At 41.5% G+C, this 18,761-nt stretch overlaps 1 protein-coding gene across 3 annotated transcripts in view; it reads right to left on the bottom strand.

The window, feature by feature from the left end:
• Positions 1-18,761, bottom strand: part of fndc3ba (fibronectin type III domain containing 3Ba) — a 108,118-nt gene that overhangs the window by 8,407 nt on the left and 80,950 nt on the right. For all 3 annotated transcript variants that reach the window (XM_074660344.1, XM_074660343.1, XM_074660345.1), the window contains 8 exons: positions 16,978-17,096; positions 16,632-16,737; positions 15,788-15,960; positions 14,267-14,380; positions 13,792-13,941; positions 11,223-11,503; positions 7,046-7,270; positions 692-858 (listed from right to left, as the gene is read on the bottom strand). In XM_074660344.1, coding sequence (XP_074516445.1) covers positions 692-858; positions 7,046-7,270; positions 11,223-11,503; positions 13,792-13,941; positions 14,267-14,380; positions 15,788-15,960; positions 16,632-16,737; positions 16,978-17,096 — 1,335 coding nt within the window. The remainder of the gene's footprint in view (positions 1-691; positions 859-7,045; positions 7,271-11,222; positions 11,504-13,791; positions 13,942-14,266; positions 14,381-15,787; positions 15,961-16,631; positions 16,738-16,977; positions 17,097-18,761) is intronic.

Raw genomic sequence — 18,761 nt, 5'->3', positions numbered from 1 at the left:
GTGTAGCTAATTGAACCGAATGACAAAGCTAACGTTAGTCACACTTGGAAAGCTTTTAAATTAAATTCCAATTACTAAACGTTATGCTAATAACGTCACACTAAATGACCAAATAAGCATATTATAATTAGCATAATCTGATATTTTCCCTCTCATTCCAAACTGCATGACTACACACATTTCTCCATGTATACACTTTTAAGCAAAACAAAATGATACGTACATTTACAAAAGATTAGCACTTAAGTTTGATATAAAGTAGGCCCCCCTAATACCGATATTTTTGTAAGTTTGACTTCTTGTTTATATGGTTTATTTAATTATTTTGATTGGACGGCGCAACAGATGTATCAAGGTCATGTCTAGAAGGTAACCCACAATTTGGGAAACTCTAGCGAGATGGTATTGGTTAGGTGTTGACCTTGAACAGTTAAGGTTTAGCATTGATCTTGAATGGCTAAGGTTAGGATAGGTCATTGGGCAGCGAGTCTCGCAAGAGTCTTTGCACATTTTTGCAAGCTTTCGCAATTTGCGGGTTACCTCCTAGACACGATCACCAATCAATATACACTTTGTGAAAGATTTTCCTAGCTAAGACATTTCTTACGTTTTATAGTTTGAAACTGGCTAGTAAGAACAAAGAAAGGACTAGCTGATGCAACCAAATCCTGGAGTGCCTGGGTCAGTTTACCTTTGATGGCCGGGGGTACGGACTTGGTGGTGCAGAAAGTGTGCGTGTCGGAGAACGGACCCTCCCCAGCGTCGCTGATAGCCTGTATTCTGAAGCTGTAGCTGCTGGACTCGGTCAATCGCTGGACTTTGTAGGTGTGGCTGGGACCGCGGTAGATCGTCACGAACCTGGACAGAGGAAATAACGAAGATGAAACGTAAGTCTAAAGATCTAAAGGGAAACTCTGTAAATGAGAAAAGGGGGTGAATAATAGAAGAAGGGATAGACCGTGCGACGAACCTGGACAGAAAGAAAAAGTGACTCAGAGATAAGGGAAAAGGTGAATACTGAGGTGAAGGTGAGAGGAAGGAGTGATGGCGCTATGAATAGATTAGAGGAAGAAGGGAGAGATGTAGTGATAGAGGAACTCAGATAACAAGAGCAGATCGATGCTTGGATTGCACTAATCACCAAACTAGTTTTGGAGACTGATTCAGACCACGTTCAGAATTTAATTGATGCATTTTCCCAAGACTTTCAATGACTCATCACAGCAGGCATTACCAGTTAACTGCGCTTATCACCATTTCTGGTCTAACCATAAATATATAGATAAATCACAGTTCTGTTGTTACTTCTTTTGTTGTTGCAGTAGTTGAGACCTTGAAAAGAAACAAGGATGCCGGTGGGAAGAAGAGAGGAGAATGCGTCCGAACAAAGATAGCAGTGATTTATAAACACACAGCACGAATACTGTCAGGCTGTAAAAGTCACAAATCGAATGAAAACGAGCACCAAAAAAAAAAGTTTCTGGCTGGCTGGATGGACAGATTGATGGACTGAAAGAGAAATGATAAGTGAGTGAATGAGCGAGTCTGAGAGAAATGGGGATTTGAGCTGAAAAGGCAGTTATTTATCTCCGCTATCAGCTTTTCAGCACAATAAGGTAAAAGTCTGAGCGAAGAAGGGTTATGGGAGGGGAGGAGAAAGAGAGAGAGAAAGACAAAGGTGACGGGGCAGGTGAGAAGAGGAGGCAGTGATGGAGGGAGAAAGAAGCGGTGACTGGTAATTATAAGAGCGGAGACAATGATGGAGGATCTGCTGTTCGAAGAAGGAGAAGAGAGAGTGAGAGTGGAAGAAGATGTGAGGGAGGTCATGGTTTAGTAGTGGGCTATAACTCCAGATGAGCTCTTTATGTAGCTGCACTGCTGGGAAGTGATGCGTTTCTCTGTCTGATGTATGATGTTATTAATCCTTACTGCCGTACAGTTAACACCCACAGACACCCAGCGCTGGTAGACTTAGTTCAATGGTTGTAAATGTGTATCGGAGTCTCCCCTTGTTTACTCTCGGTTGACCCTCACAACCACATGGCCAAAACTTAGTTTTCTTCTACATATATACGGTAAATATATCAGCTTTTCCAGCATCATCAAGTTCCATCATCAAAACAATTAACACTCAGCAGAGCACCGACAATAAACACACACACTAAATGACCAGGCTGCGGTTAATGAGATGAACTGCATCCTCGGTCCAGAGCCAAACAGCCGACCAATTAACCACAACAAGCAGCAGCAGAGGAGGACACAGAGGGGTTAGAAGTAAGCAATGATTGTCGCTATCCATTATTTCAGTTTTTTTTTTTTTACAAGAATAAGTACAACAATATTGGATATTTTGTACTGATATCATAAAATAGCGTTTTATTTACTTCATTCTGTCAAATGTGCCTAATGTGCTGGAACTGTGACGCTTGTTTTGTTCCCGGTGCAGATCCACTCACTGATAAGTAACAGAAATAGCATATTGTGACCAAAATAGACGTGTGTAGTTGTCATTAATGGTGAAATCGTCATCACATTCGCACAGGACTTGTATACGTTTGTTATCAGTTTTTAAGCAATTATTGCCTGATATGGATGCGTCAAGCATGGCTACGTAGTGATAAGGTTAGCATTGGAGGCAGAGAAGGGGAAACAGCTTGTTTTCAAAGTGGCTGAATTGCTTCCTGGCTGGCTGCGTGGAAAAACAGATGGGTGTACATAAAGGAAAAATGGCCGAATACAAGGATAAAGGGATGGAGAAATGAGGAACATGGAGGAACGAACAAACAAATGGGTGAGTTGAGTGACACATGGGTAGATATAAAGACAATATTGGGTTAATGAAATGATGGAAGAACTGAAGGAAAAGGGGATGAAGGATGGACGAAAGGATGAATAGACCGCTATGGATGGATATTTCTTATGAGTGACGGCACCCAGCTTCGCCCCTAGTGACTTTTCTTCCACCTGCATTCATCTTACAAATACGTTGTCAGAAGGTTTAAGCCTTCTTCGCACTGCGCTGCCTGTGTTGCCATGGCGCCCTTACATTCCCTATACCAAAACTCAGCTTTTAAAGGGTAACAACGGAGTGAGTAAAATAAAGTGAAAATTAAAAAAAAAAGCCAGGAGCGAGGGAGGACAGAACACGAGCAACAAGTCTGCATACAGGGAGATAAGAGTGGACAAAATAAGCTGGGGGGAGAAAAAGAGGGACGGAGAGGGAGAAGAAATGGGATTACATTTTGTGAAAAAGCTTTGTTTATCATCTTACACGCTAACAAAGACGTGGCAGGGTGGACGGGGACAAACAAAGAGGGTAAACGATGGGAGGGATGAAATGTATGAAAGGGGGCGAGCATTTCTCCAGAGGTCCCTCAGAGGTGAAGTCAACTCTCTAACAATGAAATGAGATGAATGAATATGAATGAGATCGTCCGGAGACAAACAGATACCGCAAGAGACGGGGTCGGGGACAGCCAATGTCAAAAACATAAACAGACAGTAATGTCATTTGGTTAGAAAAATGTTACTGATGGAATTTATTGGCAAAGTCTGAAATTATATTTGTAGAAATTGCAGCTGGCTATTCAGTGTTTTTATTTACAAAGCAATTTCAAAATTCAATACTTTGTCTTTTCTCAAAAGGCCCCTCCAATCTCCCTCGATACATTATGATTAGCAGTGAAGCATCGGGTTACCATGGTGATTTCATCAATGATAAAACCTCCTGCTAATTCTTTTTAATAGAGTGTGACAAGAAAGCAAAGGGGGAAGAGGAGACGCGTAGGAAGAAGAGCCCTGTAAACCAACTGCACGCGCACACACACACACACACACCACTAATGCAGCCGCTAATACCCGTAAACGCCCCGTCACAATCACCTGTAGCTGCAAGTGATGAATCCTAAGCAGAGGCAATTAGGTTGAATCAGTCAGGAATCACGCATCGTCATTATGGGGCAATTCAGTCAATTATAGTTTATGGACAGTTTCCTCGGGGAGGAAATGATGGCGATGAAGAGGAGAGAGTAAAATAATGTTTGTGTATTTGGGCTCTTTGGAGATGCTGCTGTTATTTTTATCTGGATCCTTTCTACCAACCAAATGTTCTGCAGTTCTATCTGAATGAATCTGGAAGTTTGTGCCCAACCAAATGCTAAAAATCCACCGAGGTCGACTGCTGTTCTTGAATATATAAAATTCATGCTTTTACAATGAGGTCGACCAGGGTTAGTATGAAAGGGATCGCGATGAATATGTTCCTCTCTGTGGAAGTCTGATTTAAAAGACGTGCAGTCTATGGCTATATCTTAACTATAAAATCATCTCTCTCTCTCTTCCTTGATAGATGATGGAAGGATTGTGCTCTAGAGGAACAGGCTAGTGAGATCCTACTCAAAATGTTCCTTTGTTTACTTTGTGAGGAGAGTACACTTGAATCAACCACTCATAACAGTCTACTATCAGAGTGCAGGGAGGGACACATGTGGACTGGAAAAAGAAATGAAGTAAAACTGGCCAGAATAATGATACATTTAAGGCTATTCTTGGACAAAACAAAAAGCTCCCGTGGAACACAAACAAGCCCTGCTCAAGGTTGCTTTGGTCATTAAAGCCATATTGTTTCCAGTGTCATACATTTTATCTAGAACGCAGAAAACATTTTAAAGTACAGAAAGAAATTTGACATAAATGCATTATTTATGTTTTGCTAAATACAGTATGTTTTTGTCTTACAACTTTAACCCTTTCACGGTGGGTTTTCAGTTCATGAAAGTTAATTATAACCTTTTTGATCGCCTAAAAATGTCATGATCTGTTGCACTTAGCTCCAAACTCTCCTGCACAAAACCAATGGGTGATGTCACGGTGACTACGTTTTAACCTGTGTATGTGTAGGATTGGGCTTATCAATTATAACATGTGCTATAAAAATCATATAATCAGAAGAAAGATCGAGAAAATCAAATAAGCAACTGTATTATTTTTTCAATTTACAGCAAATGCAGGGACAATTCTCAAAATACCATCTGATCCAAATATGGTGCATGCACACATATGCACAAACACACACTGTGTGCCAATTGGAAAAGGGTAAATAAAACTCTCTACACTGTGAAAGCTGTTTTCATTTAGCTGGCAGGGAGTGTGTTTGTGCCTACGCACATGGCATTCCTCTGTTTGTTTGTTTGTGTGTCGAAGAGGTTACCAATCCAGGGGTGCCAACTTGATGCCAGCCAGGCTGTAATTCAAACACTGATAGCCGGCCAACCAGAATGGTAGAGGGCTCGATGGAGGGATGGAGGGAGGGAGAGAATCTGACAGGTGGGCAGATAAAAGTGTCTCTTCACTGCTTTTCAGTTTAGTCTGTTACCTTCTTCTTTGTTCATCTCTCTCTTATTCCCTCTACTCTTTGCTATTTCTGCTTGGATGCATAAAAGATTCTGCCTTCTCCTCCAATTATGTGTTTCACTCCCTGACAGCAATTATGTTTCACCCCTTCGCCTCCTCCTCAGTCCGTCTCCCTGTTCCTTTCTCTGTCACACCTATCTGACCAGCCCGTTAAATAGAGGCTTGATTGTTTGAGGCTGCATCCCAGCTGGCTCCAGATGCCCTCAACGTGACTACTCGCTGGTACATCTGGTTACTGCATACACAGGAATAAACCCACACACACATACAAGACCTACACACTAACCAGGCATTCATGCACACAAGCTCCCTCGTCTTCTCTCAGGCGGCTCGCGTTCTGTCCATCTTGTGTTTGTGTGTAGTATTGACCTTCTGATATTGACTAGCTGAGGGTTAAAGAGTCTGAGAAATGCGGCGGCGATGTTTAGAGAGCACTTCCCCACAATCACAGATCCAATATCGGTCGTAGCCGAGGCTCCATATATGAAATAGCCACTAATCTTGTCTCCTCTCTACAGAAGTGTTTATAGACCATTTCACAGTTGTAAACATTCCAAATGTGTCCCACTTTATTTCCTGTTGCAGTTTATGTGAATGACAAAACGCCAAGTTCATACTATACGACTTTAGCCCTGATTTTCCACTCGCAGACAGTTTTAAGAACTCCGCAACAAAAGCCCCACACCAGAGGGAAATCAGCGTTGACTTGGCGCTTGCACATGCTCACATGCTAAATATCTGGACCTGTCGGGGAGTCCGTCGGGGAGTCATTCAGTATGAAAAAAGCCATAAAAAACTACTAATCAACCAAAATAATCGATTAGTCGACTGATCGACTGAGAGGGGGCAGCCTGAGTGGACTATCCCCGTGTAACTTCTCGCGTGTGTTTTCGCGACAAAATGTAGTTTGGAGACCTCATCGGGGATCCTCCCAGTGAAAGATCTTGCAGTGTGTGACTCCCTGTCGCCGATCAGTCATGTAGTGTGAAAACCACGACGACTTCAAGACTCCCGATTACAAGACAGGAAGTTGCGTAGTGTGAACAATACTGCGATCTGATGACTTTGAAAGTCATGTAGTGTGAACTTGGCTTAAGCTGACAGGAAGTAAACAACAACCCAAGCCTAGCAACGCAATTCTGTTGAAACGGTCTATACTGTAGTGTTGATGAGTGCTTCTTTTGACCAGAAACGTCTACAAACCAATACTTATCGATGTAACACATTGAATTACCATTTTGCCAAATACCGCTGTCCAAATGAATTATTCTGTAATTGTGCAAAACTGCATTAAAAATGAACTGCATTAATTTCATTATTTTCAAAGTAATACAGCTGGTGTAGTGTTTATACAGTAGGAGCTGCTGCGATGAGGTGTTTAGTGTGAACAAAACTTGAGGTTCTTTCTTAAATGTGTAAATGTCATCTCTAATTGTGAGCTGTTATTGTGATGTGTTTGTGTAAATAAGCATGTTTTGGATGTTTGACTTTTTATCTTTTCTTTACCCTGTACACGTGGTCTGTTATATAGTAAGCTGGAGCCCTTCTCAGTCTGTACAATGATGATATAAGAGCAGCATAGATTAGTCTGTGTGTGTGTGTGTGTGTGTGTGTGTGTGTGTGTGTTCTCCACCTGTGGTTCTTGTCCTCCATCTGTAGTGTGTAGACCATGTCGTCGGTGAGCAGGGCGCGGGTGTGCGTGTTGCTGGCGTTCTCGCCCCACTTCAGCTTCAGGCTCTGAGGGCCGGCCGCCGAGCATTCCAGAGGGGGCGGGGCCGGAGGGAGGGGGCGTGTCCTCGCCAGCAGGGGTGGACTCAAGGGACTGGAGCCGATGGCGTTCACTGCCTGGATATGTACACTGCAAGCCATAAAGAGAGGGAGAGACAGATTACAATGTGGTTGTTACAGAATGTTAGATGGAAGATCAAATTTACATTTACACGTATCAATCGGATACCACTTGATATTTTTAGGAAAATGTCTTTAGAAATGGTGTTTCCACAACATGCATGTTGTGTGCAGGGATTGAGTTCACAAGCCAAAAGAACTTGTACATAAATGCTGGGTACATCAACCATGTGTATTTGCAGACCTATTTATCTAATGGTGGAGTCATTTTCAGTGAAGAGGCTGCTCTGGCGTGTTAGCTTTGACCTTGGATGCGTCCGTGATCTCTCCGCCCATTACCATTCCCCCATTACCATTCAACGTACTCTCCAGGATGAGACTTAAATATGTCTGGCCTACTTTTTCCTTCATCTACAGTATAGTAGTGTGCATGAAAAAAAAGCAATCCCTGCTGCGCGGTGTTTTACAAGAAGGACTTTTCTATTTTCCAAGCAACAGAAAGCAATTTCTTTCTTTTTGTCCAACTTGATTTATGTTGCGAAAAGCCAATCTAGATAGAACAGTAACAGACAGGCTACAGTGGGTGCAATGCAATGTGGTTAAAAAAGAGTGTGTATACTCCTATCCTAAAAAATACTAACATGCACACGTGCACACACAAGGACAGACAGATCTACTGCTAATTAAAAAGCACTTGCAGAAATTTATTTTTGTTGTTTTCAAACTCCCCTGCTGCCTTTCTTCTAAGAATCCCCCTCCTTTCCCCACCCCGTCTTCTGTCAATGTTTAGGTGGCTGATTAGCATCCATATCAGAGGCCCTCGGCTAGAGAGCATCCACCGTCTGGTATTCATTCTCTGTAACTGTAACCTTTCATTATAATTCATGCAACGGTTCAGAGTGAGGACCGATCAGAAAGGGCAGCGTTCCGTCCGTCCGTCCATCCATCCATCCATCCATCCATCCGGTGGGTAATTACGCATACAGATAAAAGATGATGGGGATAGATGAGAAGGAAGGGAATGACAGACAAAAGATCTTCGCTTTTGATGATGAGGGATTACATTTAGCTGTGTAGGGATTTACATATCAAAGTTCAGGACGGATGCAGTTTTTGTTTCACAGGTTGAAACGAAGAAGAGCAGGGAAGAGATGATCAAAAGGTGGTCGCTGCACCACCATAAGGCTTCATGGTAAACATGTCACCCTCTAACTAGCCACTCACCGTATGCTCAAGTTAGTGACAACTAGCCAAATGATTAAAATGTAAACATAACGTCTATTTTGCAAACCTTCCTGCAAATACATTTATTTTAATGACAAGCACACAACGCACTGACTGCTCCAATTACTTGTTTGAAATTGGCATTTTGTGGTTTTCTTGTCTATTTAAGAGCGCAATTTCTTAGCGAGTCTGTAGTCTGTGATGTGTGACTGTTTGGCAATTATCCTCTTATAGTGTCTGTACAGACTTATAAATAGCTTTTAACATTAGTTATGGACTGTGACCGTATTGAGCGAAGATGCATATGGATGGCAACCTTGTATTTGTAGAAAAAAAAGCCATTACTGAAAAAAAAAAAAACTCTGCTGCCATTCATTTTTGGTTATCAAGCACAATCTTTGGAGACTTAAAGGTTATAAAGCTTTCAATGAAAACTTGAAATGTAATTAGAAGAAAACAAATCATTAGTAGGTGCTTCAGGTGTCCTATTAAGACATTCTTTAATATATAAACTGCTGAAAAAAAAGACTATTTTTCTTTTGAACATACAGCTACTGTTACCAAGGACAGTTCTCCGAGGTATGGATAAAAGAGAGGGAAAAACACTCAACAAGTCTGAACATTAATAAGACATGTTAAACCGGCACTAAAGCACGGCACAGCCCCACTCCGACAAAGAAAACAACATTTAACGCGGCCCTTCCCGAAGTACAAATTAAATATGAATATTATTATTTGAAGTAGCCCACACTGCTGTAAATAACAACCAGAATTACCGTCATTGTCACACACACACAAAAACTCCCACAGGCAGACTCTCACGCAAGCACACACACACACACACGCACAGTGTTATTGCCATTATGCAAGAGAGCAGAGTGACATCGGGACAAAAACAACCTCGGAATGAAAACAATGGCGTGTGATCGCTGTGCCTCTTCACACGTCACCCCACCTTGGACAGACACCCTTTCCTTTTTTTCACAGACTTTGCTCATGTAAACATCATACCCTAACTACTATATACTACTACTACTACTACCTCCTATGTGCCTGTGCCTTAAAATTCATGTGTTACACCATAGGGAACAAGAGACAAAGTAAACAATCTTGTCGCCTACATGTCATGGACAGACGGTGTGTTGTTAGTGGTATTGAAGAGTAAGGACCACACCAGCATCTAACTGTGCAGAAGTGACATTTACAAGTATGTTTACACGCTGTTTAATGGTAGATATTAGTTTGGTCAGTCGTTCAACCAGCTATGGTGAAGGACAAGACGTGTATTCATGTTTGTAAGTTATATAAGAAGGAGACTGGAAAGTTAATGTGGGTTGTTGTTCATAGTCTGTGGCTCTTGTGTTGCGTAGCTGCAGTCTGGCTCAGTGTGACCGTCTGCTCTGCCTACAGAATGATAAAACCCTGATGTAATAATGTCATAATGTCTCCGTCTATGTCAACAAACACCGGAACAGTGTTCTGTTAAATTACTGCAAAATTAGGGGGCGCCATCATGAAGCCAAAACATTAGGACTGTCAAAATTAACGCGATAAGGCGTTAGCAAATTTGTTTTAACGCCACTAATTGCTTTAAGGCATTAACGCTACTTGTGATTTTTAGGTTGTAGCGGGCTCTGTTTTAAAGCTAGAGTGAAGGTAACTTGTGGTGAAGGAGGCTAAATAATGCTATAAATTTATGCAAAATTTTGGTGAGGAAAATTGGTATGGCCATTTTCAAAAGGGGTCCCTTGACCTCTGACCTCAAGATATATGAATGAAAATGGGTTCTATGGGTACCCACGAGTCTCCCCTTTACAGAAATGCCCACTTTATGAATACTGATATGAATCACATGCAGTTTGGGGCAAGTCATAGTCAAGTCAGCACACTGACACACTGACAGCTGTTGTTGCCTGTTGGGCTGCAGCTTTTTATGCTAAATGCAGTACCTGTGAGGGTTTCTGGACAATTTTGTCATTGTTTTGTGTTGTTAATTGATTTCCAATAATAGATATATACACATCAATTTTCATACAGCAGTGTATTTGTCCACTCCCATGTTAACAAATCTCCCTACATTTTGAACAGATAAAAAAAAAATGTTTTAATAGATTGACAGCTCTGCAAAAAATATAAAATGTGAATTTCTTCCCTTTTGTTTCTGTTTTTTTTGCCCAGGAAAACACAGGATAAGAGATTTACAGAGCAGATAAATATACTGTAGCAGACCAAAAAAAATGCAATTTAATTTCAGTTGGACTTTAAGAATGTGAAAGGGTCGTATTAATGAACCCACAGAGAATTATCACTCTGTCCTTCAGCTCTACGGAGCATTTCAGCATCTTTAAAATCAGTTTTTTTTGGTTCTTCTACAGCCGAATTAACTGTTTTTTTTCTCAAGCATATATTTCAGATGCAGCAGGCAGCTGTTTTAAACCAAAAAAAAGCTCTAGAAACCAACTGTACACTTCCTGTTACTTAATGCAGGTTTATTATTCAATATTTCATACTGGTTTAGGAAGGATTCAGATTCTCTGACAGCTGATGTTAATGGTCATCTGCCCACCAATTAATTCCTGTGGTAGTATATTTGGGTTTTATTAGTAGCTCATGTAAGTCAAAATGTCAGCCCACAATTTGATGTTCATCATGAATATAAATCACACTTTGTATCTAATAAACCATCAGTTTAAATGTCCCTCCCATCAGCCCAGATGTCTACTAATGTATGCCAGTACCTGTATTCGCTGTCTGGCTGCAGGTCCGTGACAAGGTGACTCGTCACTGACTCCACGGTGATGGTTTGGTCGTCCAGGGTGATGACGTAGGAGGCGATCTCCGCCCCGTTGCTGTTCGGCTCGTCCCACTTCAGGAGGAGGCAGGTAGACGGGGATTGGCCCGACTCCGAGGAGGTCGGGAGGTCCAGGAGGGCGAGGGAGGAGACCGGGTCGGGATTGGTCGCCGGGGTCCTGAAACTCACCTGCTCGCTGTACGGACCGGCGCCCGCCTGATTCACCGCCTGAGTCGGACACAAAAACACAGAGAGGGTGAGAGATGAAGGAGACGAGGGAGGAGACGGAGGAATCTGAGGACAGTGATAAAAGAAGACCAAGACAAATAGATGAAGGTTAAAAACAGGTTGAAAAGAGGAGAAAAAGTGACAAAGTAAAATAGAGCGGAGAAGCAGACTTGAAGAATGGAAGAGAGAGAAAACCAGCAGAGGGAGAGGAATTCAAATTAGTTGTGAAAGCACATCAGTCTATTTATTGTGCTATGTAACACATTTATATTCACCTCAAGTAGCCTCTATTAAATGCTTCAATTGCTTCTGAGTTGTAATAGTCTACTTCACTGCCTCTGACAAACTCAGCAAGGAGAAAACCAGGATAAAATATACCAGCTACCAGAACTAAAATTAAAAAAATGCAACAAAATGTCAGAATTGTTCTCTGCAATTCTTTTAATTCACAACCAAAATGCGACTTTCTGTCTGCGAGGAGCGATGGATTTATTGTAATGGTCAAAAAAATAAATAATCCAGTACTTCTCCGAGAACATGAGGACCACTTATTTCTTAGTATAACAAGTACCGAAGCCACTTTCTAACAACAGCCCAGCAACATTAATGTGAGTGCACTGAAGGAGTACAAGGCGTGCTTTTCAGCCTACGGTGTGCACTTAAAGAAGAGTCTTGATTTACTACTTTATCTTGGCAGTAAACTATCCACACTTTGAAGGTCTGACAGGAAAAGTTATATTTCAGTAGTACTTCTGATTTATCTTAACATGTCAAAGATATTTTGGCGAGGCTTGAAAGACTTTTTTATTTACCTTATCCTTGTGTGTGCGTGTCGGGCTAGTTCAAGTGTCTCATAAAACAAGTGCATGTCAAGCGGTGGAGATTTGAAACAGTGATACAGTAGGTGAAGCTGCACTGGTTCGTACAGGTACGGGACGTAAAGGAGTCACAGAGAGTTCAACCAAGTTGATGCCTCTAATGTGGTTTGTTCTTGCAAGTTATTACACATTATGAATACACATGTGCACAGAAGTACACAAAGACGGATCACGTACGCACACAAGCGTATTGATTAGAACATTAGGATGACCTTGTGTTGTCCTATGAACTATAAATGAGCCCATAAGGAAGTGAGCCATAAACCATGCTGTTATTGGATTCATAGCTTCAGAGGGTGCATCAGAGAGAGAGAGAGAGAGAGAGAAAGGGGATAAAGTGTGTGTGTGTGTGTGTGTGTGTGTGTGTTAGAAAAATACACAGAGGAAAAAGAGCACTTACTTATGCACCAGATTAAAAGTCAGAACATAAATAGAATCAATTATCATTAACCTTTCACTGGTCTCTGTCTGTTTGTGTGTTTCTTGCTTTTGAGGCTCCCTTGGCTGACATTTGTTAGCAGGTTTTGCACTTGTCTTTGCCTGTGTCCTGACTGCGTCTCTGTCATGCTTGCAACTGTGTATGTTTGTGCACGTGTCTGTGTTTTTGTATGTCTGTGTTAGGGATACGAAACGATAGAAGACGATAATTCGGTAGCAAGTCAATGCCAAAATTCTGAAAACACGATGGTGCCGTCAGGGCTAGAGACTAACGGCGTCCAGTCGTCCTGGAGGCGATAGAAAATGTGTTTGGGATGCAGTAAACTCACTATCGACGCGTCCAGGAGACGCGCCCTATTTTTGTCCCTCCCAATGCTACATTGCAAACAACAAATCTGTGTAGAAATCGGCAGGACAAGAGATAGTTAACGTTATCTGTTAGCTCTGTGCAGGGCTGTTTACCGGCTGCTAACAGATAACGTTAACTAGCTCTCGTCATGCCGACATCAACACGGGAGGTGGCATTGACATTACCATTGACGTTTACATCATGATGCGTTGAGGCTCTATTAAGTAAAAATTAGTATTTGGTGAAGTTAAATTCTAACGTTATCATGATGTGTCCAAATGCAAACATTTTGAATAAATGCAGTTGTTTGAAGGAGATGTGTTTATGATGAAGTACATGGGATTTATTGTTTTATTTTTGTTTTTTAATGTGGTATCAAGAATCGTGGAATGTCACTGGTAATCAGTATCGACTACTAAATTCTGGTATCGTGACATTTCTACTTGCAACTGTGTTCATGTATCTGCGTTCATGCCCGGTATAGCTTATGGGCTTTCTTAATTCCTGTAAGCAAATCTCTCTGTGTGCATGTGCACGAATGCAGCATCTATGTGTGCTATGTGTGCGGCTGTGAATAAGGGCACATGTATTTAACACCCACAAGTAGGTTTTGAGTGTATTACCTGTAGCCTGCAGCAGAAATCGGTGGCAGGCGTCAGGTCAGACAGTTCACACTGTGTGGCGGCTCCACAGTAGATGAGCTCCATGGGTTCGTCTTCCCTCGCCCACTCCAAACGATACTCAGAGATGTCTGTACCCGAACCCTCAGGACTCTACAACACAGAGACAATAGGAACTTGGAATTTAAACAATACTACCATAAGGGAAATGATGGAGATTTATTCAATTTAGGATACAATGCCAGAGGCTTTCTTTCAATTTGGATACGTCTTCCAGGACGAGTTGGATTGCTATGAACAACAGTCTCCTAGGTCTACTTGTCCACAACAGCCCGGCAGACAGATTTAAAGCAGCAGCTTTTTAGGTCAGTAGGAGCAGAAAAAGGGAGAAGCGTGGCCTCTCTGTCTGACACTTTCTTTGCTCATAAACTGGTTCTTTCTTTTGATAAATCCGGGAGTGTTTCTGTGTTTGTCTCACCTCCCAGTTGAGCGTTACGCAGGTGTTACTGGTGAGAGTGATGAGTGGCGCCCCGCACTGGCCAGGAGGGCCCGCCGCAGTCGTCACCTCTGTCGGCTCAGAGTACACTCCGAACTACAAGGGAGAAAGAGACACCACATGATGAGACATGTGTTTAACCTATAACACAAACAGGAGAGGCAGCACAGATCACACCGGGTTGCCTGTTTATGTGTGAACATGTGAGTGTCCTCAGCATGCGTGCACTTCCTCTGTGTTTTTGTCTGCATTCGATCAGCCAGTCTGAGTGCTATTCACTCTTGAGTGTGTGTGTGTGTGTGTGTGTGTGGATGATCAAATCAGCAGTTGTTAGCTGTGGAACACTTATGCATCCAAACACGGCTGCTTTTAGTCTGTCTGGGACACTCTGACCTAATAGATACCGTTCCTGTGTTTATGTGTGTGCGGCTACAATAAAAAAAACCATTTTGAATAAATTGGATAATATTTGGATCATATGAAGAGGTTCCACAGCTTGTGTACTCGATGTGCTGAGTAGATTTCATGGCCTGAAGAGCCATTAAACACAGAATTTCATGCCTGTAAAGTGGAAAATAAGAATTACTTTTATTCATTTTGAAAAGCTGACTTGTTGAGGTGCATGGTTTAACGTCCGGGAAGTGTTTTTTTTGGGAGGGTGGTAATATTCCAGGAAAAAAACAAAGAATTTCTGAGATTAAAGTCATACATTTATGAGAAAAAATAATTGTGTCGGTTTTTTTTGTCAAGGAACCACATTGCTTCAATTTGCAAGGCTGGATCCACCTCATTAAACCACAGACGCCACCGTTAAACACTGTGAGCCGCCAAGTGCAAAACTGTGGTAACGCAAGCCACTCTCTGAATTTCGTTGCTCCTAAAGTAGTGTTATTGTGGTAAAGATGGCCTCTGAGCAAGACAAAGGTCCTGAAAGATACATATGTGCGTTTCCTCTCATGTCATTTCTGTGTTATTTTATGAACATAATGATAACATCAGTATGCATTACACTTTATCCTCATGTTAGACTAGTTGCACGTTTTATTTTGCCAATGGGTCATCAGATAAATCCTAAAGATCGATGTTTCCAGCCTTTGAGCGAGGCGAAGGTCCTGAAAGATACATATACACATTTTCTTTTATGTAATTTCCGTGTTCTTTTAAGAACATAAATAGCGATAGAAGCGATGAAAAACAAACACAATTTTTCAGATTTTTTACTTGCAAATTTATGACTTTATAACATCAGCAAAGTTTTTTTTTCTTGTAAATTTGTGAATATTTTTCTCTTAAATTTACCACTTTAATCTCTGAAAAAAGTTTTTTTCTCGTTGATTCTGAGAATTTTTCTCAGATATTTAGCCCCCTCCATTGGCTCTGTAATATTATTATTTTTTACCTACAATGACCCTACTATGCCGTTGTATTTTCCTGGTGAATTACTAGTTGACGGGTTTTCTTTTTCTTTCCTATTGCTGTGTGCGCATGTCGTGAAATTCTCACCCCGGCCTCGTTGGCAGCCCGCAGTTGGAATCTGTATGTGGCACCGGGTAGCAGACTACCCACAGTGCATTGCAGCTCCGACCCATGGTAGACCTCTGCTGGCTTTGTGTCCCCCTCACTCATCTCCAGACTGAACACACACTCCTCACACACTCCCTCAGAGACAGCGGGCTCTATAGGGACAAAGAGAGCAATTACAATCGTAATCAGATGACATGTAATCAAAATCATCTGTGATGGAAAGACACAACTGATATCATGTCTTTGATACATAAACTTTAAAAGATTTCCTCAATATTAAGTGTAGTTTTAGATGCCATGTGTTTACAGATCAGTTCACCAGGTGCATTTTCTAAATCCCCTCCCAGGGATTCTTTCTCCCGCCAGCTGCTTCACTTGGGTTGCAGTATGGTGAAAGTAATAAATGATGGAGACAGTGGGGAAAACCCTCCAATACATTATGTCTGACCTTCAACTGGAGCCAGTAATTGCAGCAGCGCTGCCTCAATATGAGCTGATTAGGACTGCGGCCAGCACTATTAGACTGGTTAAAACAAGAACTTCCCCAGCGTTTCAGGCTGGGAGACTTTAGCCTGCCAACAGATAACAGAACTAATCTGCAATAATGGGCCGACATTAGGAGAGTAAAGTCAGATATGAGGCTAGTTCAGCCATATAATGGGCTAAATTAGGGCTCAATTAGGCTGAAACATGGTTGAGTAAGGTTACATTAGAGTTGGCCAAGGGAACATATTAAGCAGCCAAGGGCGATTTAGACTGAACATAAAACAACTCAAATACATTCTGGTAAATAAAACTAAACACAGTGTATATGTGCACTCACCCCATTCTAACTGCACTTCCTTGTGTTTGGCTTTACCCACAATCCTTGGCGGCGGGCAAGGCCCTGGTGGGACGCTTAATGTGCGGACCGGAACACTACCGGTGCACTGCAGGAGCGGCGATAAACACAGGAAATCAAAACATAAGAGAAGGAACTGCAGTTATAGATCAGTTTGAATAATATCTGGCAGAAAGTGTTGATTATCTTTGTGCAGATTGTAGATTTTCCCATATTCTTTTTCTCTACATGAGCATCAGTGATGCATCACTGCTGCCCCACTCCTAACTCAAGCTCAGGTTACCACTCTGAAGTTGTTTTCACCTGCGTGTGTGTGTGTGTATCTTACCGGGCTGTGTCCTCCGGTGGTGATGCTACACACACGTAGGCGGTAGAAGGTCCCAGGTGTCAGACGCTCACACACACATTCTGTTGCTGGACCACTGTACGCTACCTCCCACTGGCTCGCTGCGCACACACAAAACAAAACCCAGAATTTCACAACCCGATCACATACATAGAATCCTTTACTGTTTCAAATGTATTCGGCCGTCGATCTTATTATTTTCCCAGAATCCCACTGACCTAATTAATAACTGCACTTTGTGTTGCGGTTATTGTCCTGCTGATGGATTGTGTAGGACTGTGAAATGTACTATTCCAGCTGTAAAGCAGCACTTGTATTATGCAAATATAGGTTGTGTTTATACAACAGCACTGAAAAGCTATTGTGCAGCAGAGATGTAATAATATAATGCAATACCCTTTACATACTCTGACTGCAGCTTAAAGTGGAGTTCAGGTAAACTTTCAAGTGCTGCACATCGGAAAGACAGTGTTCAGTGACTGCTGAGAGTTCACCCAAACATCTGTTTCAGAGAAGTAAAGCTACACACACAAAACACGCTTAAAATACTGTAATGAATCACAGCAACCACAATGAGATGAGTCAGTGCCGTCCTGAGAGTTCACCGCTGGTGCAACTTAGTGAGAGGTGAGAAGGTGAAAAGGGAACAGGGATAAAGGAGGAGATGGAGACAATTTACAGATCAGAGAACACGGGACAACAAATTTACTGTGAACGGTATCTCTGATGTTTAAAAGCCCTGAAAAGCTTTGTTTCACAGTCAGCAATGAATTAGAACCTACTTTAAAACACAGTTTCACGCCACAGTTTTGTTTATTTCACATGAGATATGCGGTCCAGGCTGGGGCCACATGTGATTTTAGGGGCACCAAAAAATATTAAGCAGTCATTAGGGATGTAAAGCGGTCGTCCACTAATCGGAAGGTTGGTGGTTTGATCCCTGGTCCCTGCAGTCGTCATGTCAAAGTGTCCTTGGGCAAGATACTGAACCTCAAATTGCTGTAAGTGTGAGTGTGTATTGCTCTTTGGTACCCTTACTCTGTCAATAATACTACATTTATACTGCACATTTCAAGAAATACTCTTATTTAATTGTTATTTATACCATTCTGGCATTTATATTTAATACACTTAATAGAACCCACTTCTTAGCATTTTATATTTACTTATAAACATTTTGTACTTTATTTACTTATTTGCACTGTGATTAAATGTTATATATTGCACATCTTAATGCAAATATTTGTACATATTTCTTATATTCTCATTTCTTATTTTTAATTTTATTACTTACTTATATTTCTTTACATATATATTGTGTTTATACTGTAGCATTGTGTACATAATTTACATGTTACATACTCTTTTATTTCTATTTTCTTACATTTCTTTACGTTAATATAAGAGAAACTATAACGCCCCAATTTCCCCCTGACGATCAATAAAGTATTTCTGATTCTGAACAGGTAGCTGGTATTGCAGCCTCTGCCACCAGTGTATGAACGTGTGTGTGAATGGGTGAATGTTGACTTGTGCTGTAAAGTGCTTTGAGTGGTCGCTACGGTAAGACTAGAAAAGCGCTGCGTATATGCAGTCCATTTACCATCCCCATAGGTTTGGTTCTCTAAAAGATTCATATATAACAATAAACACAATACTCTTTCAGTGCTAACATACATTTTATCACTAAGAATAATTAGATCTCTCCTCTCTGGGGTGAAATATATACTAAAATATTTGCCACATTTAGGGGGCCAGAGGGGGGT

This window comes from Sebastes fasciatus, chromosome 15, assembly GCF_043250625.1.
Source record: "Sebastes fasciatus isolate fSebFas1 chromosome 15, fSebFas1.pri, whole genome shotgun sequence".
In the NCBI taxonomy this organism is placed as follows: domain Eukaryota; kingdom Metazoa; phylum Chordata; class Actinopteri; order Perciformes; family Sebastidae; genus Sebastes; species Sebastes fasciatus.
The sequence above is the reverse complement of the archived record's forward strand: the minus strand, read 5'-3'. Positions and strand labels throughout refer to the sequence as shown.